Source organism: Capsicum annuum, chromosome 5, assembly GCF_002878395.1.
Source record: "Capsicum annuum cultivar UCD-10X-F1 chromosome 5, UCD10Xv1.1, whole genome shotgun sequence".
NCBI classification, from domain to species: domain Eukaryota; kingdom Viridiplantae; phylum Streptophyta; class Magnoliopsida; order Solanales; family Solanaceae; genus Capsicum; species Capsicum annuum.
In genome coordinates this window covers 33342209-33367326 of record NC_061115.1, presented here as the reverse complement: position 1 = coordinate 33367326, position 25118 = coordinate 33342209, and the positions used below count along the sequence as shown (strand labels likewise).

Here is a 25118-nt window from a genome sequence, read left to right as displayed (position 1 = left end):
AGTGTCTACTTCATAGTTGATTCTCTTGGATAGAAGTTCCATGCATAAGATAAAGAGGTAGGAGGACATGGGGTCCCCTTGCCTAATGCCCCTGGAGGGGTTAAATGGGGTGGTTTTCTCACCATTGACTAGGATAGAAATGGAGGAAGTAGAAATATAGGAGAGGATGAGGTTAATGAGGTTCTGAGGAAATTTGAAAAAGAAAAGGGCTTGTCTAATAAAATACCACTCAAGCCTGTCAAAAGCTTTCTTAAGGTCAATCTTAAGGAGCATGTTGACCTTCTTGCCATTTATTTTAGAGAAATGGCTAACATATTCTTGGATAATGACGGTATTATCAGAAGCACTTCTTTTAGCCATGAAGCTAGCTTGGCTGGGACTAATGATTTTTGCTAGGAAGGGCTTCATTTTGAAGGTTATAATCTTGGTGATGATTTTATACTGAGTGTTACAGAGGCCTATGGGTCTAAAGTTCTTAAGAGAAGTAACATTCCTATATTTAGGAATGAGACAGAGGTAGATGGAGTTGACTCTAGGGTCTATGGAGCAGGAGGTAAATGTCTCCTAACAAAACTTAACAAGGTGAGGTCCTATAATGTCCTAAAAATTTTGGTACATAAAGGGGTGTAATCCATCATGTCCAGGGGCTTTTTTAGGCTTGAAAGAGAAGATAGGCCTTTTGACCTCCTCTATGGAAGGGATGGCTTGAAGGAGATCATGGTTGAGGGAATTTATGGATCCCAAGAAGGAGGGGTTGGACTGGGTAGCAATATACCCTAAGGAGTGGTCAGAGGTATAGAGATTAGCATAGTATCTAGATATAATGTTGGCTATATCCTTAGGATGATAGTGCCAAGTACCACTTTCATCAATGAGAGAGCTGATCGTGTTTCTTCTCCTCCCATTGAGGGTGGAAGTATAAAAGAATCTGGTGTTAGAGTCCCCCTCTAGGAGCCAAGAGATCCTAGGCTTGAGCTTCCAGAACTCAGTTTCTAGGTTGAGGATATAGTTGAACTCATTTAGAAGAGTTTTTTGAAGCCCATGAAGAAAAGTGCTTGTGGGGTAATTAGGGGATTTTTGGATGCCAGCTAACCTTGCAAGAAAGTGTTTCTTCTTATTGAAGATATTTCCAAATATGAGTTTATTCCAGTCCCTGGCCTTCTCCTCAAAGTCCAAGGTGTCCATGGTAATGCAAGTACAGTTAAGGAAGAAATCTTTAATTGGTCTGAGAAAGTCTTAATGGCTAAGCCACATAGATTCCGCCCTGAAGGGCTTAATCTAATTGGCAGGAGGAGAGCTAATATTCAGGAGGAGAGGGGAGTGGTTAGAGTGGATTCTAGGGAGATAAGTGACAGAGGCCTCAGGATAAAGATGAATCCAAAGGTCATTGGCAAGGTATCTATCTAGTCGTGCAAGGATAAGACCTTGTCTATTCCTATATCTTATGTTAGACCAAGTGTATTCGCTACTCCTGAGCCTAGATTAACAAGGTTACGATAATTAATACAATTCATAAAGAAGATAGTTCTATTCAGGTTGATCCTGGGACCTCATAATTTTTTGGAGGCCCTAAGGATCTCATTAAAATCTCCTCTACTAGCCAGCTCTTTCCCTTAGGGGAGAGGTAATTGTCAAATAAAGAAGCAAGTTGGTTCCAGAGGTCTATCCTAGAGTGAAAGTCAGTACTAGCATAAATAATACTAATAAACCAAGAGGAAAAAAGGGAACTAACCTTAACCTTAGCATTAATAGCTTGGGTGGAGATAGAGACAGAGGTGATGGATATGGAATCCTCCCTCCACATAATGACTAGTCCCCCTAAATTTTCATTAGCCTCCGACTGGATATGGTTATGGAAGCCAAGTTCCTCATACAGGTCTTGGTGATCAGTCATCTTGGTTTCCAGTAGAGCAAGGATGCATGGTTGATGGATATTAACCATGGCTTTGCAGTGCTTCCTGAATTCAGCATTCTTAGCCCCTTAGCATTCCACACAATGCAGCTCTTCATCTTTGAGTAGAGGGGGTGTTGAGGTTCTCCTGTAGTCATATTTTCCTTCCCCTTTGGGTTGGAGGTAGATGTCAGAGTAGAGACCTTTCTTTTCCTACTTAGGGAAGCTAACAAGACCTTGAGAGACTTTTCTTGCGTAGGGTTTATTGGATTTAGTTTTATACCTAGACCTACTAACCCTAAGGGAATCAGGATGATCACTATACTAACCCTAAGGGAATCAGGATGATCACTATCTCCTAGACTAGCTCTATGAACTCTAGTTCTATAGGCTCTATCAGGTTGAGAATTTTTATTCTTGGAACCCTGAGCTGAGATAGGAATTTCTCCATGTCCCTATTGCTTGCTTTTAGAGCTTGCAAAGAATTCAACCTCTCTACCCTCTCCAGAGTGAGGTATGGGAAGGTTATGATCAAGGGTAGAGGTAGTATTTGGCTTGTAGAAGGTCGGTGCTCCCCAGTGGGAGGTGCAAAAACTGGCCCCAGAAACATTAGAGCTGGGTTGTATGGTGAAAAGAAGGGGAGGCTTAAATTGAGTTGATTGATGATGTTGGCAAGTAATTCTGTTTTCACCTCCTCCTTTAATAATGAGTTGATTACTTGGAACAGGGTGGCCATCCAGATATTGGACCCGTATGTCTGTAGACCTTAGTTCAAGCTCACTATGGCCAGCTGAGCAAGGTACTGGGGATCCTGAATGGGAATAGTGATTTGTCTCCCCTCCCATTCGAGATGCAGGGGAAAAGTTTGGTTGGATAAACATATCTCCAACCAAGAAGTTGGTTGATGATCTAGGGATAGTAGGGTCGTGGTAAAGGTGATTTGGTTGGAGTTGGGGGGAGTCCATAGGTGCCTTCTAGTGAAAGCTCAGTCATATTCTCCTCCGGATATATAGAGTGAGTAGAGTTGAGAGAGGGCAGCTGGGAGCTTTTTCCATGGGAAACACCACCATCATTAAATGCATTGTCCATGCCCTGGACATTCCCAATCACATCACTGCGGGAAGAGGAAGTGTTTCCCGCAGTCATTGGTGTAGGCTCATCATTGCCTAAGTTCAGGTGGCTTTGAGGGGCCCCACAATGGGTGGCTTCTTTCATTTTAATACCCATTTGCCAAGAAGGGGAAATATTTTTTTAAAAAAAAGGGATTTGGAGAATGGGGTCGGGTAACTTAAGGCCTAATCGAGTCTTTGCATGGGACCTAGGAGAAATAGGGGTATTGGGCCTCTGGGCTGTTGGTGCTTTTGTTTGCCCCCTACAGCAGATGATAAGTGGGCCTATTTTTTTTGGCCCAGTATTTTATCTTCTAAGGGCACTGTCGTTTATGGGCTTGGACTTAGAGGTTTCATCTTGGGCCGGTCCAGAGGGTGAGAGTCTAAGTGAATGATGGAAGAAGGATTTTTCCAGCGCCGCCTATGGCATACTATGGTTTAGAAACTTACCTAACACCACATCAAAGGTCTTAACCTTAACAATGGGTGTTTCTTTAGAGGATGGTTGCTGGTTTCTTGGAACGGATTTCTTCTTTTTGGTAAAGTAAATAGTTTTCCAGTCTGGTACGTTATTCTCCAGCGTCTTCTTCTCCCCCAAAGTAGAGTTCGTGGTCTGTGACCCTGCTGTATCAACATTATTTTCGGATTTTGTTCTTAGATTTATGAGCAAATAGCCGTCGTATGGCCTAGACGGCCACAGTTCTTACAAAGAAAACCCTCTCCCTCGTAGAAGAGAGGTTGTGTATGGTGGTTAATCGAGATAGAGGCTGCTACTGTTGTGTCCAAGGGGATCTAGACACAGATCCTAGCGTATCTTCCCCTTAATGTAGCAGAGGTGCATGCATGTACTTTCAACAATTGCCCTATTTTCCTACTGATCGTTTGAAGGATGGATGCGTCATATAATTCAGTGGGCAAATGAGGGAGTCTGATCCATATAACGATTGAGTCTACCTTTGACTCACTGGGTACAAAATTGGGTTCCCACTTCCTAACAGAGATGAAGCATCCGGAGATGAACCAAGGACCTCCGCGGAGAATTGAAGATTGGCTCTCCATCTTGGTTAGTTTCACAGTAAAAATACCTAATCCCAGATCTATGAGGCACAATGATTCTGAGAGTTTCCATAGATCCTTCGATTTCCTTTTAATATATTGGTGGTTGAACATCGATTTGACTGGTTTTATGATAATGGAGTGTATCCAAGGTGCGTATAGTCTGTGCTTTTCCTCCCCCGATAGAAGAATTTCATTCTCGACAGTTTCTAGGTCCTTATTCTCCGCGAATATTCGGGTTTCTGAATGGGTATTGGGGGTTATGATTTTCCCCGCTGTTATGTCTCTGTAAGAGGGGATGGCCTCAGCCATAAGAATTTCATTAGGGGAATCTATTATTGGGGGATTTGGTAGTAGGGGTGGTGTCAAAGTTGTATCCATGGCGGGGTCTGTGTCGATGGTGTAGGAAAGGGATAGAGAGAGGATGGTCTTTCTCTCTTCCTAAACTTTTCTTGGAAAAAGTTAAAATAGTTTGATCATATACATATTTGATATAACTATACAATTTCTATACATATATCATATATAATGACATATTTTATACAACAATCATAACGTTTTTTTACAATTGCATTTAATTGTTATTTTTAAACAATCAAAAAAATAAACAGACTTTTTTTAAGTCAAAAAATTTGTAGCAAAATAATAGAAGAAAAAAACTGAAACATTTTGTCTGAATGGCCAAATTGAAAAGATTAAAAATAGACAATATGGCCGAATGACTCAATGACCATTAAATGACATTAAATTGGTCGATGTGTCAAAGAATGTCCACACGCCCAAACATGGCCCATGTCCTTTTCCCTAATATGTATCAGCTGGTAATAATTGAGTTTGTGGGATAGTTTAGCGGCAATAAGTTTACTGCCAATAAATACCCATCCCTAAAGATCCATTTTGTTATAGTGTCTTCGCTCCAGCGCCTTCGTTATCAACTGCACACTAACACTTAATTGCTACAACCAAATGAACTGTTTTACAACCCATGACAAGGACAATTCCCACCTTTACATGTTTCATCGATAATTATTCTTGAGATTGAGGATCCAACAATTGGCTATGAATGTTTGGAAAACAACATATAACTAGATTGGAATTTAACTCAATCAAAGGAGAGTACAGGAAACTATACAAAGGGTGAACAGGAAACATTGAGGTAGATTTAAGAAGAAAAAGCGATGATAGCAATTTATAAATCAACTAGATAGCCCGTGCTCGTGCACTGCACGAGCATATTGTCAACGACATCGTTTATATCCGGTAAGAAGCAATCGTTAATTCAGTGAGTTTAAGATGAGGTAAAAGCTCACACGTCTTATCATGCAGCAAATTTCTGCTCAACTAAATCTGACTCTTATCGAAGATAGTTGGCTAAAAGTACTAATGAGGAAGGCCATAAAAATTTTTAGTTCACATAAGCTCAAAAATAGAGTCACTGGCTTAGACATCCTCTTAGATGCATTCAACATACAAAAATTCGAGGTAGGTTCTCGCATCACAATACAATAATATCTAGTTGGAAGAAGATGATTCGAAGTTCTACATTTGAGAGTATGATTTAATCCAAAGAGTGTTAAGGGTTATATTTGTTTTAACTTTTATAGGTCCACAAATAAGTTAAAGATCAAATTTCCTCAACTACGTTGTACGATGAAAAGTTCATCAAAGAGTGGAGGAGTAGAAACGAAGCCACCAATCAGATTATGCAAAAGTTCATAGAAGCAAGGGTCAAGCAAAGTGCTATACACATGCCAGATGAAATCCTCAACTAATAAAAGAAACTTCAACAAATTGAGGTAGCATGCAGAAAGTTTCACCAACATTAAAACATCAGCTAACTAATTAAAACATTAAAGTCCTACAAATCACACTTAAATCACTTCAATTAAAGTCAGTAGGTATAACACTGATTTGCTGAGTAGCAAAGAGCAATTTTCCTTCAGTTGTCAATGTAGCAGTGACATGACTTCAGAATCTTCATCTTCTAATTCTGCTCGCGCGTCTTACAGTCGTGATGACTTCTTCTCCTTCACTTGACTAAAATTTCACAAGGAAAATGTAGAAACTATACAAGTAAGAGAACAAATTTGGCTATTCAAAAAGGACTGTTTCAGTTCCAACGAAGATATAATATATCAAGTTAAATACACTCACATGCTTGGCAGGAATTCTCTCATATGTAGTGAAACTTCCATATGAAGGTGAACCAATCGAGAATAAAGATGTAGCCGAGGATTCTCTCCTGTTACTCTTTCTAGTTTTCTTCTCCATGCTCTGAGCCTCCTCGTTCTCTGATTTGGGATATTTCTTGCTATAAGATGAACTTATTTGAAAGCTGCTCATCTTTGAGGGAAGTTTTTCATTTCGAGCTTATAAGCTGAGGATGTATTGAAAACAACTACTCTACAAGGTAGGAGTAACGTGTGTGTACACACTATCCTCCCTTGATGCCAGTTATGGGATCACTACAACAAAATTAATATATAGCTATAAATTATTAGCTACAAGATGAAATTCGTCACTAATTGTTCATCTTTTATGACGAAAATTACATTTCGTATCTAGATACATGAAGCACATACTTTTAGTGACGAAACGTAAACTTTCGTAGCAAAATTTTATCCTCTAAAATTTCCCACCAAAAAATATTTTGGCCCCATTCTATTGAGTATCATTAGGACGAATTTTAAGTTTTTAGTGACACCCTTTTTTATCACCAATAATGGATTCAATTCGTAACAAACTATTTTGTCTTGAATTAGTTATAATTTTAGACACAAGAAAAAAAATTCATCACAAAAAACAAGTTATCACAATAGCGACATATTAGAGTTTGTAGTTAAATATTATAAGTTTTAGCTACAAAATTTGATATTTAATTGTGATCTAAATTTTTGTCACTAAGACTATAAACAATCAGTGATGCTCATTTTATTGTCTCTAATAATGAATCCAATTCGTGACAAACTATTTTTTGTCTTGAATTAGTTATAATTTTAGTCACAAAAAAAAATTCATCATAAAAAATAAGTTGTCGCAATAGCGACAAATTAAAATTCGTAGTTAAATATTGTAAGTTTTAACTACAAAAATTTGATATTTAATTGTGACCTTAAATTTTGTCACTAATACTATAAACAATTAGTGACGCTCATTTTATTGTCTCTAATTAATCTATGATTCAGTGACTATAATTTTATCAAAAAATTTGTAGCTAAATATAAATTGATCTTTGGCTGTTTTTATGAGTATAGAAAATTAATTATATATTGATATAGCTATAGAAAACAAGACTCAATCTAAGTGTTAAAGTTGAAGTGAACTTATTGAATGAATTTTTCGGAAGGTATGAAAGTGTGTTAATCTTGTACATATGAGAAACATTTTAAGTAGACCGAAATTGAATATGGTCAACAAATTAAAGTTTGAAGCTATCATATTGTAAGTTTTAGCTACAAAATTTTATATTTAATTGTGACAATAGTTTTTGTAACTAATAATTCAAAAAATTAGCAACGATGATATTATCGTCACTGTTTAACATGCAATTAATCACAATGAAATTTTATCACAGATATAATCATAAGATCAATACTCTAAAAATATTTACTCAAATAAATAAAAATTAGAAAAAACAAATATATATTCAGACAAAGTGATATAGACTGCATCACATAATTAATATGAAAATACAAAATTTTTAATCATTATGATAGTCTAAATTTTTAAAAAAATTACAAACAAAACCTCCAAAATTGTTAAAGAGACGCAACAAGCTTTTTACGCTGGGTATGTAGTTGTAATTTCTGTCACTTTACTACTGCAACAAGGATCAACCTGTTAGCGAGAGGAAAGCAAATGAAAGGACCAAAGAGAGCTGAACGCAAAACTGGTTTAGTACGATTAACATCTGCGAGTAATTTAGTTCTACAACATATTTTCTACATAAAAGCATAGAAATACACATCTGTTTAGTTAATTGAAGATTACCTTACCCCTTAGTAGAGAGGTTGTTTCCGATAGACCCTTGGCCCGAAGAAAAGCACAACTTCACATACACCAAGCTTTTAATATGAAAGCAAGCTATGAGATGTCAACTCAAGCAGTTAATTGGAATAAAGCCAAACAAAATATTCCAGAAACTTTCATCTTTTTGGCTGGTCAAAAGGTGGTCACTTTGACATTAGTAGAATGAATCTTATTTGCTCTTTGTGCTATACCGCTGCTTCTAATCTTTTGAGTCTACAACAAAGAATAAATGTTGGTCATGCTCGTTTTGTACGTCATCCAACTTCAAGGGCTAGCTCTGTATCAATTTTCAGGGAAATGTCAAGTGCTTTCACAGAATGCGTTAGGTCATCGCAGCAAACATTCATAAATGTATGATGTAAGTATCATAACAAACATTCGTGTGCCTAATACATATGCGACTAAAACAAAAGACAGATACTTCTATCAAAATATCATTACTGGACGAAACAAATATTAGACCTTCTAAAGTACAAAAACCAAACAGCAAACAACTATTCCTCATTCCCGAATGAACCAGTGAACCAGGATATGTCAAGCTTAAATGTTTTTGTATAGAGCAGATAACAATGATATGACATGTTCTTGTTTCCTTTTAATTCTCCATTAGGTAAAGAAGTCCCAGAATTTTATTTGAAGGTTTCTCCGGGGGTCTATCGGAAACAGCCTTGCTACTTCTCCGGAGGTAGTGGTATGGACTGCGTACATCTTACCCTCCCCAGACCTCACTATGTGGGAATACACTGGGTTTGTTGTTGTTGTTGTTTCTTTCCATTGTTTTTGACTTCAAGAATTCAGTTGAAATGAGTGCACTTATTGGATCGCACTGCTGAAGCACAGTGTTGGTCTGGATAGATTTGACTGGATGACATTTAAGCTACTTGGAGGAACATCCCCGATGTCTAATTGTTTCATTTCTTGCATTGTGTCTACGACTAAGACAATATGATCGGACTAGGAGAAAATCAGGAAAAAATACTTTGTATCTTGCCTTAGAAAACTCACATGTCATTAAGTTTCACAATCTTAATAATCATAGAGACAACTGTTGTTATGTGTAGCGAGTCCAGTGACCAATAATGAATACTTACAATTGAGAAAAGTCGAGGCATTGCATCACACTAATCTTTTATATACTGAAACTTGTGTGAAGCAGTTATATCTGAAAATATAATTTGGAGTTACCTCTGTCTCAAACCTCCCATTGATCAAATCTACGGCCTCCTTAAGCATGGATACCTCAACATCCCCGTTAGATAATGGTATAACCATATTGTCCAGCATTATCCTAGTCAGCGAAGTCTTTGTTTGAGATGCATATTCTAAAACCTCATGGACTTCTGCAAGCGTCCTGGTTTCAACCTGTTGGATGGGGAAATAGGTTTAAATCTGCCTATAATTACCACAAACTGAACATGTTTTAAGGAAACGTGACTCTAGCTCCAAATACTATAATGTGATTTTGGGTGTCATACAATCTGACAAATTGCAACGGTGTAACCTACATGCGTATTTGGTTTTTGGGGGTAAAGGCAAGGGAGAGAGGAGCTCATAAAATAAGACATTTGTTCCCTAACTGCTTTCACTCGGCAAGGTCTAGTTTGTCTTCTTCGGCCAAGGAGGAACCAACTGAAAGACCCTGAGCCTTGTAGAATGTAAGGATCATACCTCCACCCAAGAGCAATATATCACATTTCTCCAAGAGTGACTCGATCACTCCAATCTTGCACGAAACCTTTGAACCACCCACAATAGCTGTAAATGGCCTCTTTGTTGAAACAGCCCCGACTAAATAGTCCAATTCCTGAAACAAATAAGAGAACAGCTAGAAACTTGAGGAATTTACTTCCTGCATTTTCAAAAATTCAGTCACAAAATGCATACATACTCAATAGTTTTTAAATAAATACCAAAAACAGAGAGAAATATGTATGTATACATGCTTCTCTTCAAGCTTATTATAACCAAAAATCTCAAGTCTCACCTGAGCATCTTGGGAAGTAAGCCCCCTCTATGTTACACCTTAGATTCTGGAAAACCTCCTCTAGTGGTATGTTTTCCTGTTCACACAAACAATAATATAAATTCCTAATCAAAAAACCTATACACATCAACTAATATTTTAAAAAGGGTACCAAAGTTATGATAATGAGAACTCAGAAACCAAAAAAATAATAATACTCCGTAATAATAACTCAAATCCCAATCTAGTACAATCAGAACACTTATATCCACTCCGCTCTATTGTACTCAGTAAGTCAATTTTGCATAATCTTTTTTTGAAGTTTATATGACAGGAAAGACTTAAAGTAAATTGACAATCAATGTAAACATAATCAACAAAAAAACAGAGAGTATGCCATCATCCTCATGAAAACTTTTTCTTTTTCTGTTCTTTAGGCTTTTTGAATCTGTGCCTCCTTATACAAAGAAATTATCCATTCTCGAGAATCAAAATTGAAACCTTAGGTCCCAGAGTTAACTTCAATTAAGAGTGAAAGCAACACAAAGAATTTTAATAAAGTAAAGAGTGTGAGTAGTTACCAAATCAACAGCCTTGTTTTTCAGAGCCTCCAGAACTTTATCTTTATCTTTCATTGTTACCTCTTTTCTATTTTACCTCTTCTCTTCTGTCACACAGTAAACAAAGAGTCATCACAAATATATAATTATGAAAAGTGAGTACATATTAAACAACAAAACTCTCGAGTCTAAAGGGTTCAGGTTGAGTAGGAGCAAGACAGAGTATTTGGAATGCAAGTTTAATGACGTGAGGCTGGAGAATGAGGTGGTAGTGAAGTTAGAATCACAGGTGGTATGTAAGAGGGATAGTTTCAAGTATCTCGGGTCCGTGATTCAGGGTAACGGTGAGATTGACGAGGATGTCTCGCACCGTATTGGGACGGGATGGATGAAGTGGAAGCAATCTTCGGGGGTGTTGTGTGATAAGAAGGTGCCGCCCAAGCTTAAAGGCAAATTCTACAGGGTGGCAGTCAGTCCGGCCATGTTGTATGGAGCGGAGTGTTGGCCAGTTAAGAACTCCCACATTCAAAAAATAAAGGTGGCGGAAATGCGGATGTTGCGTTGGATGTGTGGGCTGACTAGGGGGGATAGAGTTCGGAATGCGACTATCAGGGAGAAGGATGGTGTGACTCCAGTGGAGAATAAGATGCGGGAAGTCCGATTGAGATGGTTCGGACACGTGATGAGGAGGGGCATGGATGCCCCGGTTGGTAGGTGTGAGAGGCTAGCTTTGGATGGTTTTAGGCGGGATAGGGGTAGGCCGAAGAAGTACTGGGGAGAGGTGATTAGGCGGGACATGGAGCAGTTACAGCTCACTGAGGACATGACCCTAGATAGGAAGATTTGGAAGACGCGAATTAGGGAAGAAGGCTAGGGTCAGTTTGGGTCGCTAGTGTAGAGAATTACTTGGTGGGGGTATTATTCTTGTTATGATACCTTGTTTCATGCTTTATTACAAATCTGTTTACTTTTCTCTGTTTTCTATTACTTGTGGGTTTCGTATTTATGTTATGCCATCTTGTCCCATGCTTTACTATGAATTTGTTTAGTATTCCGTGTCTCGAGCCCGGGGTCTATCGGAAACAGTCTTTATACTTCTTTAGAGATAGAGGTATGGACTGCATACATCTTACCCTCCCCAGACCTCACTATGTGGGAATACACTGGGTTTGTTGTTGTTGTTGAGTACATATTAAACAAAGCTCAGCAGAGAGTCCTAAAGGGGAGCGGAAAATAGAAACCTTTCATTTGGTACGCCAAAACGTTGTTCTCCAGAAATCAATGGATGAACCGTTTTTCTAAATGTTGGTGCAGAAAAGAAGGAAGAAAGGAATGTAGCAGAGTGTAGAGAAAATGGAAGAAGAAGCACTTGAGGGAGAGAGAGCACTAAAATTTGATTACAAAAGTAAAATGAAGTCTTGCAGGTATGTTGTACAAATTACACCTAGTAGGTATCAAATCGTTCTTTAGCAATGGAATAGTTTAGTTACTGCTACTATCTTGGGATGATTAGTTATGAGTACTTTTAATTACCAAGAATTATTCAACTATCCACAATGCAACTCCAGAGTTTTTATAAATTAAGAAGTCCCTTGGGGTGCGACTCTTCCCGGACCCTGCTAACGCTGGATGCTTTGTGCCGCTTTTTAAGAAGTCTAGGCTGTAATAGACTACTAAGAATAGGATCAGATATCAACTATGACACAAGTATAGAAATCGAATATGCGATTGCATGATTTATTTCAAGAGAACAAGAATACAAGAGGCGCAAAGTTGCACTTTACATTTATAGCTCACCTTCACTTTGCACAACTTCAACATTGTTTCTGTTTCCAATTGCTTGGAAGGTTATGTTTCCCAGCCATAGCAGAGCCGCAACCATCTGAAAAGCATATTCTTGGTCTCTTTCAGAAATCCCCAGAGTGTTAGTGCTTTCTGAAAAGGGAGTGCATGAAAGGAATTAACAACAAACAGATCCAACACGAATTTGAATTGAAAGCCAAAGAATTTAACCATAAATCTGATCCCTTAAGCTCACCACAAGCATATGAAACTTTTTTGCATCGTCAACATTATGGATCACCAAGGACTCAGTCTGGTTGAGAAAGTTGTACTCTGAAGCACCTTTCAGTTTAAGTTTATCTGAAAAAATGAGACACAATATTCGATCACACATCTAGCCAAGAAATAGTGGTCCCTTTTCTGGAATGATCAAATGCCAAAGAAGTTGAATGTCTAATATCTTATCTTTAGATGATCATTTTAACCAAAAAAGGAAAAAAACACGTATGTTCATAGAACTCAAGGAACTTCAGTCAACGATGGTGTTGCAGGTGTTTCCGATCACTTGATATAACCAACTCTACTCCGTCTAGTTTATGTTCAAATTCCAAATTTCAACTCAAACTTCCATGCACCAAGTAGATAACCTCTTCTTATTGTATTCCACATTCAACACCATCTAGTTTTTAAAAAGCTACAGACTTGTGATTGCATGTTCATGCATATTTACCATTACAATGCTCCTATGTTACTGTTCGATCATAGTAATTTCCATTCTAAAAAAGATATGAAGAAAGCATCTCACAAGTTGTATAATGCAACAGTAACAACGGAAGATGGTTCATGGCTTAAAAATGTTTATACGATCACATAGAGGAATTACTGAAAATTCATATCCAACTTAGATAACTAAAATGTGGAGCCCACAACAGAGGTAAAGCCCGAACAAGTAAAATAAGTAACAAAATAGATTAAAATGAAAGGTTCAATATTGGAATCCAAACCTCTCAAAGCAGAAGGAGCCCCAGGACATAGCTGGTAAAAGATATGGCAAGACCTCTCTCCACGAGCCAGCTGAACCACTCTTGACTGCCCAAATAAGATGTGTTTCAATAGATTTAGCTCTGATGAACAGACACAAATTTAACAAGAAAATACAAGGAAGAACACACAGAAAAAAAATGCCCACCTTTTCAAGAAGAACTACCCATTATTTTAGCGTCAACATATTAGACGTGCACAAAGATTTGTAAAAGTCAGTAAAATTGGACCAAAATAACGTAACGAAACAATATTATAAAATTAATACCAAAATAATACTAACAAGATATGTATTTTCTAAGGAAATTTATCTCAATAAACATCCTTACATGTTTGTTCGTTAGCACTGCAATTCCTCCCTCTGCACTAAAATAAATTTCAGTCAACCTTTCCTGCAACCCATCAGACAACAGTTAGCCGTGTGCAAGTGGGTGAATGCATCACCAGCCAAGAAATCCAAAATGAAAGGGTTTTGGCATTCCCAAAAGCCTCCAATATGCAACTTGTTTGCAGCAGCTCACTTTCTACCTTATTGTTGCCTCCACTAATCATAACCAAATATCCAATCGCGAATTTTGCTGTTTTCGTCTTTCCAGATCCACTTACTCCGCTACATGATATGGAGAGAAGTTAGTTGTTTGCAAATACAAGCATTAGGCTTACCATATACTTGATCGTTAAAACCAAGACATGCAATTACTCAACCAGTGTAGAGGAACACATTTTTAGTATCATCAGATACTTCACGTTACAAACTCTAACAATAAGACACTTCAACCAACCTTATGATGATGGAAGAGAAACAATTACAATTTAGACGACCAAAGTTCTTTTCCGAGATAAATTGGATGACTGAAGTCTCTTAACAATGCAGATTATTGAAAAGTTTAACAAGCCTGCTTAATACTGTCTAATTTATTAACTTACGAATGAAGAAAGTACTCAGAGAGCCAAGAACGCAAAACTGAAACAAAGGTTTCAGGTAAACCCCTCTGAGGCCTCCAGGCATGTGGTTGCATCATACCAAGCTGCTGCAGGGCTCTCTGCTGTCTAACATGCTGATCCACAAAACGTGGGCGTGATATTCCAATCGCTTTGCTATTTTCTGAAGCATCTTGCTCCCCAAGACTTCTTCGTGATGCTCGAATCTGATCACAGATTGCATCGCGCAGCACAAAATTCATACTCCTTTCTATATAGTAGAAATTAAGTCCTCTTATCTATATGGTTGATTTATGTTAATCATGCAGTAATTTTGGACTATCTGTCTGTCTAATATGAGCATCTAGGGAAAAAAATGAATGCAGAAGAACACTAAAAAGATAGTCGGGCAGAATAATAACGACAGTAATCATATACTGAAGCTGTGAAATAAAAAAAATATGAAAATCCAAAGACGATTAGGACAAAATTGATTAGATAAAAGTTGACGTGAAATTGCACCGTGAAAATTGTAGAAAAGTGAATGAAAAGTTGAAAGAACTCATCCAAGAAGTACCTGGAGCTTCGAAACAGTACAGTAGCAGCAATTAGCAAGGACAATTGTGAAGAGACTCTCCTGTTAGCGAAAAAATTTATCAATTCTTCCAAAATTTAGAACCGAAAGTATGAAACAACATTCATTCAGCCATGAATTAAGAAGTTGAAAGAGATGTGTAAGAAATTTTGGCAAATCTGAAGATTTCCAACCCGTAAAAAGAAGAGCGAGCATGCTGTTGTTTGCTTGGAATGAGAGACGCAGATGGATGATTCTAGAGTCAGATAGATACTCCCTATTATTAAGAAAAAAACACTAACTAAATAAATTTAACATAACTTTTAAAAAATAAAAACACTCAAAAGTTAATTGATTATCAAATTATAAGAATAAATTTGAAAAAAAAATTCAATAATTCATTTATTTTGAAACATCAATAAATACCCCAACAATTCACTTATTCCGAAGCGCAGAGAATATTTGTTAGTGGTGATAACACATGTCATTAAGGAAGGAATTAACACGGTTGAAATACAATTGTCAAAATGCCCACAAAATGTACCAATATTTCGGAAATACCCTTCGTCGTCCACCACAACTTCCACTTATATATACTAGACTAGATAGGTATGTCCGTGCAAAGCACAAGCCCAACGCTCAATATTAGTATAGTGTGCCTATTTTTATTGGTACATATACTATTTATAAATTTTACAATATCAGATGTATTTTTTATATTGTGATCAGTCTCCTGAATATTCACGATCAAACACCTATTAAATTAGATTTAATGATCAAATATTAGTATTCTAATAATGTCATTAAATTCTAATAATATTTAATGATCAAATATTAGTACTCAGTGGATAAGTACAGCTTTCTTTCTCGCCCTGTGGTCCAAGTGAGAATTGGCATATATAGATGCTACACTCAATACTGCCAATTTCACGAAAGGACTAAATACTTTTCTAGAGCAGTGAATTGGCTTTGGAATTGATCGAAAAGATAAATCTTCTGCTTGTGAAAGTAGTTATGCACACTGAGTTGTACTATTCTCCAAAGATGTTAGTAATAACTACAATATCTCAGTGGGATTTCTTATGGTGGGTAATGTTATTTACTATTTCTAGAACCAATCTTCTTCCAGCTATTGATGCTTGTAGTTGTCTTTAATTAGTGGTTAGAATCAATTCAACGCCTTTAATGCAGCAACGAATGCTACATTTGGTCAAACAGAAAACATATCCCTGGGCTTATTCACTGTACCGACATTTGGAAAGAAAAATGACGTTAATAGTGCGGCCTATGAACCTCTACTTTGGTCCAGGGATGCCGATGTCTCCGACTCCTCCGTATTTGGAGGTCTAAAAGCTCCTATATTTGGTGTTTCAAGCAACTCACACTTCGGCACCCCAAGATCTGATTCCTGCTCATTTGGCCAACCAGCTGTATCCATGTCAGGGAGCAAAGGTTTGCTTTATTGTCCATTCTCCCATGTATTGAAGCAGATTAATTAACATTTTGAGGGAGAATTTTTTTCCATAGTCTAGATGATCTGATTGATATAAGATTACATACAGTTCGATGTGCAGTAATATGCTCTACATTGTTCTGAAATCCATGTTGGGCTTTATTGAGTAATACAAATTACTATTTATTCCTACTTTATATTTTTAGATATCGTAAGTATTTGGTCTTGATCAAATTTGCAAACCAGGAAAAGAAAGTACAATACCTTTGTTCCAGAGCTCTAGTTTTGGAAAGACAACATTTGGTATTAATCAGAAAGGAAGTAGAACATCATACATTGCAACTCCAGAGAAATATAGCACAAGACCTGGTGGTGAAAAAATTCAATCCATTTGTGGAATGCAGACTTATAAAGATAAAAGCCATGAGAGTTGAGGTTTGAGGACTACCAGTTAGGTGATAAAGGTATCTTTTAACATTTTTTCTTATCTGTAGATAGCAAAGAAATCTACTTTGTATTTCCTTAACTCTTTTATACTTCATGGGTGAATTTGCAGGTCAGAAATGTGTTTTTTCAGTTGGTATTTCCAGCACACAGGGATTTAGTGTCATAAGCAATACGGGGCCTCTCACATCATCAGTATTTGACCAATCACCTGTTGATCAACCTTTTTACTCCCATTTTCCATTTACAAATAAAAAATCTACAGCAATTGCTTATCGTCTTAATTGATATACGGTATACACTTTCTCTTGTTTTCTTTCCTATTTTTATATTTTTTAAATTAGGTCACTTCCATGCTTTCGAAAAGGCTCGTAGGATGGATCCAACATCAAGTGGGCGCGGCGTTCGTCAATGCAAGAAATACCTGTTTCATCCATAATGGCAGCAACAAGATTATGATTTGATTCTTTATAGAGACTTGTAACAAGACCAGGTTGGCCTGCTCTAGCTGTACGTCTAACTCTGTGTAAAAAATCTACACCAGACGTGGCAAAGTGTTTCTGCTCTAACCTAAGATGATGACAACACGTGAAATCTAAGGTCTTGTTAATATAGCATTGGGGAGAAATTGTCTAGTCAGAATAAAGTTTAAGTTAATCCTTCACAACCTTGACAAGCAAACCTATGGGTGCCTCGACAATTTTGAGGTGGCCGGATCCTAGCAAATGTGAGAAATGAAATCTCATTTCGAGTGGAGAGATTGTAAGACACTTCTTCTCCAGAGCAGACATCACCATCTGTTTGTACTTTCTACGGTTGAGAGATACCAATTGCCAAAATTCTAGTAAGAGAGTGCACAGAATCGTATTCTAACTTCACCATCCTTTTGGTTAAGAATATATAAAATATTGCAAGTTTCCTTATATAAAATATCCAAAATGTGAGAAAGAGAGAATGTAAGGGTTTTAGCAATCTTAAATGTATATATGCTGCATGGATGAGAAATTGAGAATAGCAAGACCTATATCAATCAGTTGTCATTGCAAAGTTCTGATGTCATTGCAGAAAGTTATGACATGTAGAATTAACCCTACTGTTCCATAAGAGAATCGCCTATCTTCTCTCTTCTTGAATAAGAAGATCTCTTCAGCCTACAATTATTTTTTATCCTAAACATTATGGATATTTACCTTGTGGATGAATACATAGACAAACACCTAAACTCGTCTGAATTTTCATTTAGCTGCCCTAAACACAATATGAGATGCATGTAGTCCAGGTATGGCTGACTTGGCAAAGAAGCAAATGAAAGAAAGATGAGTGGCACTTAATCCAAACAAATAGCTCTCGAGCCAAAGAAAAAGGTCTAGAGATAGTTTGCCCTGAGTTGGGATACAAAATTAAAAGAGAATGCCGACATATCAATCCATTTTCATCAACAAGCCAAGATCTCCATGAATATAGGTCAGGTGTTAATAGGTCATAGGCTTAGTTTAGATAGCGAAATGGATCTTCGGGCAAGTTTATGTGTGTGTTTATGTATTCAGCCTTACTTTTTTAATGTCAGTCAGCATCTTACACATACAATGTCACCTAACAAAGCACATGGTATACAAAGGTGTCAATATGCCATTTTAGTAAGTACGTCTTTCAGCATCCATAAAAGATCAACCTGATGAGATGCTACTTGACATTGAAGCAAAGTGGTTATCTCTACACTAAAAATTGAGTAACCCGTCGAAAAAGAGAAAGGAAACCTCATAACGAATTGTGACATAGATCTTAAGACAGTAGACATGTCAGTGATTTTGGAAGTCAAAATGACAAAATAATGCAGGCGATGGACCTAACTGTCAAACACCATCTGTCCGAATATAGTGGATGAGGCGTCCAGAGTACCAACTCCCGTTGGCAGATGTATATGACAACAGGATGCCCAAACAGTTTAAGCATCAGAAAGATTGTCTTTACTTGATAATAGTGCAACTTTATTGAGACAAAAGTAACAAAAATGTCAGTTAGTCAAGTAAGGGAGAATAAGATGTCGACTCTACAGCCACTACCAAGGACTTATCTCGAATGGACAATGCCAGCAAAACGACAGCTGCTGGCAAACAATTTAACTGAGAGCAGCCAGAAAGTCTAATGGCTGACTGAGTAAGAGGAGCCCAGGCCAAGAAGTTTGATCAACAGATCAGTGCTCAGCTTATACACAACCCCCAACTACAATTAGTATCACAACAATAACACTGAAGTTTCACTTCAGATATTCGATATTTGCAGTTAAAAGGTAAAAAGATCTCTGGGAGCATTCAGCTTTGCATGAAAAAGTTAAAATTGATAGCTCAAGAGGTTAACACTATTGGAAATTTAGTTCAACATAGGTGTATTAGTCGAGGTGTGTGCAAGCTAACCTGGATACCACATTTATTAAAATGTTGATTTGCATATTTTAGGGTAAGTCATTATTCAATTAATATGTACCAATCATCAAAGAAATCAGTCTTCAGGAAATCAAATCCGTTGTACAATTAATGGCTCCTCTGCACAACTTAATGGCTCTGCCAAAATAGTAAGAAAACCATTTCTGTTACCATAAACTATGTCTGTAAGCGACCTATCACCCACCTGCGAAGGACACACATGGACAGTCAACTTAAGGTGGAGAAGCTTACGAAAAATTGAAAGAACCAAAATGTACCATGATAAGTCTTGACGATTTACAACCGAATTGCTTTTCAATTTCTTCAGTTGTTCTAAATAGCACCAACTCATACATATGCAAGTAATATCCATATAAATTTCTCAATTGTTTGATTTAGCTTTGTTAATTCCTGCTACATAAAGAAATATGATGAGAAGCTGGAATTACTATAGAAATGGCACCTACAATTCATACTCTCTCCGTCCCAATTTATGCCATGTAGTTTGATTGCTCCATCCCAATTTATGTCGTCATGTAGTTTGACTGAGCACGGAGTTCAAGAAATATGGGAAGACTTCGCAGTGTTCCAAAATTACCCTTAAGATTAATGAATTGAATTTAAACATGAGGGTACAGTTTTGTGAACCTTTTACCAAATACGTGGGATCCAATATGGGTAAAATATTGATAATGTCATCAACCATTTGTTAAATAAGGAAATGTGTCATTCTTTGGGACTGGCAAAAAAGGAACGTGTGTCAAGTAAATTGAGACATAAGAAGTAATACATTACCGCAAAACTGAAATAGCAAATTCAACTTATCGTGCTTAATGACTTTAATTCCAATCGCACGTTCAAGAATTCTGGCTTTTCTATGACACCCAAGCTCAACAATGTAACAGAAAGTTTTCAGTGCAGAATTTGGAAAGGGATTCATAGTGAAGAAACTACTAACTTTTCACCACAACATTTTGAAATGGATTCGTGTTTATTAAACTTTAGTTTATATACATAAACTATAATTTCCCCCGTCTTGGGCATATTATAAAGTGGATAAAATTACTCACCTGAGACACATGGAAGAAAGACTCGTCAGGACAATGAACCAAGGCAATGGGCTAGCCTAGATCAGGAGGAACTGTCCTTGTAACGAGTTGTTTAAAACTGCTCTCAGTAGGGCTCCTATTACTACCTCCCTCACCGATGCAATCTTTGTCAAGAGTGCATGTTTTTGTTCTACAATCAGAAAGAACTACAATAAGCAATGTATATTAAGTATTGTAACTGAAACTTTCAGCAAGAGATAGACAATCACCCCGATTTACAAGTATCAGAGACTTTCTTTCGGAAAAATAGTACACTACATAGAACTGATCACAAATTCAAAGAGAACTAAAATAATAAGTATACCAACTCATACAAAAACTGTAATGCAACACATTGACATTTAACAATTGGGCAGAATTAAACAACAAAAATCAGAGCAGCTTGCTGAAAAACTTTTAAATTACCAACGGAAGTTTAACATGATGTTTTTCTGTTCATATGAGGCAGATAATATTGACATTGAACCCCAAGTGCTTATTTACACAGACCACAGTAAATTCAGGTGATACTAAGCTAGATAAGTATTCAAGCAAATAAGCTCAAGCAGTTGAAGTATAATTTATTACCACAAAATGCTTCAGGGAGCTCATCTATGCATTGAGGTTTCCATTTTTCCATAATCTTATGAGGATTGATCATTGGATCTTCCAAAAATTCCTCAGTTCTGCTTCCTTCAAAGTGATCCACAATTGTCACCATGTTCTCTTTTGCAACAATTTCCATTATCGGTTGAGCCTCAATCACACTGTATCGACCCCAGCATAATTAACTCATCAACAACAAACACAACAAGGTGTAACCAAGCAAGCAACTTCTTTGATTATTAAGAATCATGCAGATACAGGATCGTGCAGGTAATGAAAATAAAAACATGAATAATTCCCCATATGCTCTTTGTAAATGTAAATACTCTCTCCTTCATAAAGAGACTTCAGTGTTATTATTTTGGGCAAAAACAATTCTTCTTTGTAGATTTTGCAACTGAAACAATTTAAACTGTTTTAAACTACAAAAGTTGTGAGCTATAGTACTTATACGTGGTTACTAATATTTAAATTTCATTTCAAACCTATCATTCATTTGAAGACAGGGCAATATAATTTCTGTTGAGTATGCCAGTTTCAATCAAGGAACTAAACGGAGGTAGAACAAGGAGCTTATAACATTAGAAACTTTTAAACCAAGTTCTACAGACTCGAACAAGAAGCTCGGAGATTCCCTATCATCTTCCTTCACCAAATAGCAGTAAGCAAGGACTGGAGTTAAGTGATCAGAGAATATAGACCAGTAGCGGGGAATCAAATTCCCATGCTTGACAGCCTCCTTGAACTTCACTGAATCATCCACTACATAAACCTAACCATCTCAGAACCACAAAGCATCCAAAAGTTACCGTCATGAAATTAATGCTAAGTAAATTTTGTGATAGATATACTCTATTGACGGTAGTGGCAATACAACAAATCTCCTTGAGTTGATCGATATATACTGCTGAATTTTTTATGTAAGCTCCTTTCCTGAACAATATCAAAAGTGGTGTACTCATACTAAGAGGAGAGGGAAGGCAATTTAGTATTGTATGCATTCAATGATAAGTTCAAGTTGACTACCAGACAGGAGTAAGGAATGCAACAGTAATCTGCACCTACGGACTAAAATCATAGATACACCTCTGAATTAAATGGCAATAGACGGTATAGCGGGTTGTAGGTAAAGGCAAAGCTAGGATTTGAATAAAGGATGTAGTGCCTTTCTAATTAATATTTTCTTAAAGGATGTGTCAAGTCAATAGAGCCAAGTAATATAAAACAGAGGAAGAGCATAGATAACCATGAACAAAGATAGAAATGTCCTTAATACACTAAGGGGTCGCTTGGCTGGGCAATAAATTATCCCCGGATTAGTTATCCCAACCTCAAGGTGGGATAAAATAATACTACTATCCCAAGGGATAAGTTATCCATGCATTTTATCCAACCAAACATGGGATGAGCCCATCCTAAAGCTAATCTCGGGTTTAGTCCCTTATCCCTTGCACCAAACGATCCCTAAATCAAACAGTGGATAACAGATGAAATTCAGAATAATCTCAGCTTTACTAATACCCAACCCTTGTTCAACACTATACTTATACAATCTACCAAATAAAATCTTAATATAAGCGTATAAAAGATCATCAACATTTATAACAAACATATATTATTTTACTCAAATTAAATTAAAGAAGAGAGTATAAGGGAAAAAGTATAAACCCTACTGCGCTCATTTGTTTCATCTTTCTCTTTCAATTTGGCGTGTAGAGCAAGATACTGATTCCGAATACGAATAACCGATTCTTCCGATGCTTTAAGCTTTAACTGAAGCGTTTGTGTCAAAATAGGTAGACCTGAAACAAAAAGGAAACCAGTAGACCTCAAACAAAAAGGAAACCAGTGTTAAAACTAATACGAAGAAAAGAGTTGAATGAGAAGTAATGAATAGATGATGGAAGATCCTTCTGGAGTTTCTGGAGATGATGAACAATTCCTTTTTTGAGAAGAAAGAGTGAGATTTTGCAAGAAGACGTTTGTTTGGAATGAATATGACGAAGATGATGGTTCTAGAGTCAATAAGATAGGATATTTGTTAGTTTGAATTTACTATTTTACCGTTGGTCATCCAAGGGTTCATCTTTCTATATGGTAGAAATATAATAGAAATAATCTATCAAATCTGGATTGAACAAAATGGAAAAATCTTCAATAGAACAATTGCAAATACAGAGACAATAAAGCAAGTTAAAAGTGTAATTGGACAGGCTAGATATGTTTCAATGCACAAAGAGAGATCGGAAGTGTGTATCCTTAATACAAGTCATATGTTACTAGCGCATAATTGTTTTTTCCTATTAGGAGGCTCACTAGCAACGTTCATGGAAAGGGGTCAAGATCTTGGGTGCTCTTAGCTTGTAAGTTTTTTTTTATGATTGGAATAGTAATAGTTCACAGTTTACTATCAAAAAAATTAGTTTAAGTTAATAAGTTGTTGGTTATTTAGTTGCAATATGTTCTATTGGATAATGGTGTATAAATTTTATTTAGTAATATAAAGATGTGAATAATTTAATTCATAATTTTAAAATATTGCCTAATAAAAAGTAAATAATTTTTTATTTAAATTTTATATTATCTAGGTAAAAATAAAATCATAAAGTTAATTAGTAATTAATTTAAAAATTACGGGGCATCAAAATTTTACGGGACTTAAGTAAATACTTTATTAGCCTCTTCTTGAGGCAAGTGACAATATAGGTGGTCAAAAGGAAGAGGATGCTATATTGGAGTATTTTAAATCAAGAACTCATTGTGTTATTGTGCGTAAGGAGGAGTAAATAATCCAATAAAAATTGAAGTGATCTGTGCCATATGTCACCCAAAACTTGAGCAGAAAGAGATCATTGGGACACTTAAGTGCGGACATGAATATCACGCTGGCTGCATCAAACAGTAACTGTTGAGAAAGAAAAGATTGTCCCATGGGTCAAGTTTCAGGCGTTTGGAAATTATATTATTGGGATGGAAGTTCTTCTATATCAGGAGAAAAGGGCCAAATTTACCTTTTGTCATATTTTGACGTTAATATTTACTCTTTCTTATATATGTTAAGGTCAAATTTACCCTCGCTATTAGTAAGCTTTTTATTTATACCTTTTTTTAATAGAAAAATTCAAATTAATGTTAAATGTCCTTTTTTAAAAATAAAAAAATACCTTAATTTAATTCGCTCGATTCGATCAAACCCAAAAAAATATTGGGGAACAATAATAATAACAGTTAATAATACTGAATATCAAATAAATATTATTAAGATTTTATTTTAAGTGATATATTAATTATACTTGAGTCGTGCTAGGCACTATCCTAAGAAACTATTTCAGCAGTGTGAAATGTTTCCCAAGGATTAAACAAGCACTTTCTTAATTAATTAGAGGATACAGAAATCAATAAAATTATTGTACAAATGTCAGCAAGTTAAACTATAATAACTAAATTATTAAGCAGAGAAACTAAATAGGAAATTTTTTAATGTTTTTCTTAAAAGTTAAAGATTGCAATAAAGATTGAGGAACTATTTATAGGTAAGACTTAACTTCTCAAGTACACCTCTTGATGGCTTTCAAAGTAAACCTTCTCAAGTATATCTTTTAATAGCTTCTAGAGTAAGCCTTCTCAAGTATATCTCTTGATGACTTTTAGAGTAAGCCTTCTCAAGTATATCTCTTAATGTCTTCTAGAGTAAGCCTTCTCAAGTCCATCTCTTGATGACTTCTAAAATACATTGAAAGAAATGACTTTTTCAATACACTTCAAATGTAAATTATTTTGAAATAACTAAATAATTTCCTACAATCCCCACATCATTTCAAAATAATTTATAGAAAAAGAATTTTAACTTGCTGGATTTCCATGGACAAAATGTAGTAGGTTTGGTGTCTTCTGGACTATGAACCAAACTTAGACCAATAAAATTTAACTTACAGAGTTATCGGTGAAATATAATATTTCTATGAACCGAATAATTCTTGTTATAAGCCAGATATTTTATCAATCACATTTTGACCGTAATTTTGTTGTTCAATGTGGTTTTGAACCTATAGGCATGCGCGTGCGTGATATTCATGAGAGATCTAGAGACTAAGGCCAAAGTCTCATAGGAACGGCCTCATTCCACTTCTCATGTAGGTAAATTCATCAAGTATACGCTGCTTTAAAGACACCATCCG

At 36.3% G+C, this 25118-nt stretch overlaps 3 protein-coding genes across 5 annotated transcripts; all 3 read right to left on the bottom strand.

Annotated features, from left to right (window-relative positions):
- Positions 1–7653: 7653 nt before the first annotated feature.
- LOC107870649 (myosin-4) lies at positions 7654–16669 on the bottom strand. The gene is made up of 13 exons (XM_047412962.1): positions 16644–16669; positions 15121–15203; positions 14930–14989; positions 14359–14579; positions 13960–14041; positions 13761–13823; positions 13395–13479; positions 12647–12750; positions 12406–12543; positions 10630–10715; positions 10070–10145; positions 9754–9889; positions 7654–9447 (listed from the first exon to the last, which is right to left on the bottom strand). Exons 4-9 carry the CDS (start codon positions 14451–14453, stop codon positions 12457–12459), a joined length of 516 nt encoding a protein of 171 aa, XP_047268918.1. The 5' UTR covers positions 14454–14579; positions 14930–14989; positions 15121–15203; positions 16644–16669; the 3' UTR covers positions 7654–9447; positions 9754–9889; positions 10070–10145; positions 10630–10715; positions 12406–12456.
- LOC124898468 (nicotinate-nucleotide pyrophosphorylase [carboxylating], chloroplastic-like) lies at positions 7837–10683 on the bottom strand. The gene is made up of 4 exons (XM_047412114.1): positions 10630–10683; positions 9716–9889; positions 9271–9447; positions 7837–7893 (listed from the first exon to the last, which is right to left on the bottom strand). The coding sequence occupies exons 1-4, from the start codon at positions 10681–10683 to the stop codon at positions 7837–7839; spliced, it is 462 nt and encodes a 153-aa protein (XP_047268070.1).
- Positions 16670–19140: 2471 nt separating the features above from the next.
- LOC107870647 (anthranilate synthase alpha subunit 2, chloroplastic) lies at positions 19141–23283 on the bottom strand. Of its 3 annotated transcripts, none has more exons than XM_047412959.1 (5): positions 22614–23283; positions 21642–21712; positions 20923–21101; positions 20317–20485; positions 19141–19451 (listed from the first exon to the last, which is right to left on the bottom strand). In XM_047412959.1, exons 1-4 carry the CDS (start codon positions 22629–22631, stop codon positions 20373–20375), a joined length of 381 nt encoding a protein of 126 aa, XP_047268915.1. In that variant the 5' UTR covers positions 22632–23283; the 3' UTR covers positions 19141–19451; positions 20317–20372. The 3 variants fall into 3 exon arrangements, with proteins under 3 accessions (XP_047268915.1, XP_047268916.1, XP_047268917.1); XM_047412960.1 differs by having other exon boundaries at positions 19525–20485; positions 22614–23279; XM_047412961.1 differs by having other exon boundaries at positions 21642–21702; positions 22614–23277.
- Between the last annotated feature and the right edge of the window lie 1835 nt (positions 23284–25118).

Excerpts from the sequence above, each read along its gene's own strand:
- LOC124898468 (XM_047412114.1), bottom strand. The coding sequence starts at position 10,683 with ATGAAAGATAAAGATAAAGTTCTGGAGGCTCTGAAAAACAAGGCTGTT. Across the intron at positions 9,448-9,715 it reads ACAAGGCTCAGGGTCTTTCA|GTTGAAACCAGGACGCTTGC; the intron begins GTTGGTTCCTCC and ends CCCATCCAACAG. Across the intron at positions 7,894-9,270 it reads ATGGGAGGTTTGAGACAGAG|GTTGATCCTTGTTGCAGTAG; the intron begins GTAACTCCAAAT and ends TCTCGCTAACAG.
- LOC107870649 (XM_047412962.1), bottom strand. The coding sequence starts at position 14,453 with ATGATGCAACCACATGCCTGGAGGCCTCAGAGGGGTTTACCTGAAACC. Across the intron at positions 13,824-13,959 it reads TTAGTGGAGGCAACAATAAG|GAAAGGTTGACTGAAATTTA; the intron begins GTAGAAAGTGAG and ends GATGGGTTGCAG. Across the intron at positions 13,480-13,760 it reads CAGTGCTAACGAACAAACAT|TCAAGAGTGGTTCAGCTGGC; the intron begins GTAAGGATGTTT and ends TTATTTGGGCAG.
- LOC107870647 (XM_047412959.1), bottom strand. Across the intron at positions 21,102-21,641 it reads AATTTGATTCCCCGCTACTG|TGTGATTGAGGCTCAACCGA; the intron begins GTCTATATTCTC and ends GGGTCGATACAG. Across the intron at positions 20,486-20,922 it reads GCTCCCTGAAGCATTTTGTG|AACAAAAACATGCACTCTTG; the intron begins GTAATAAATTAT and ends TTCTGATTGTAG.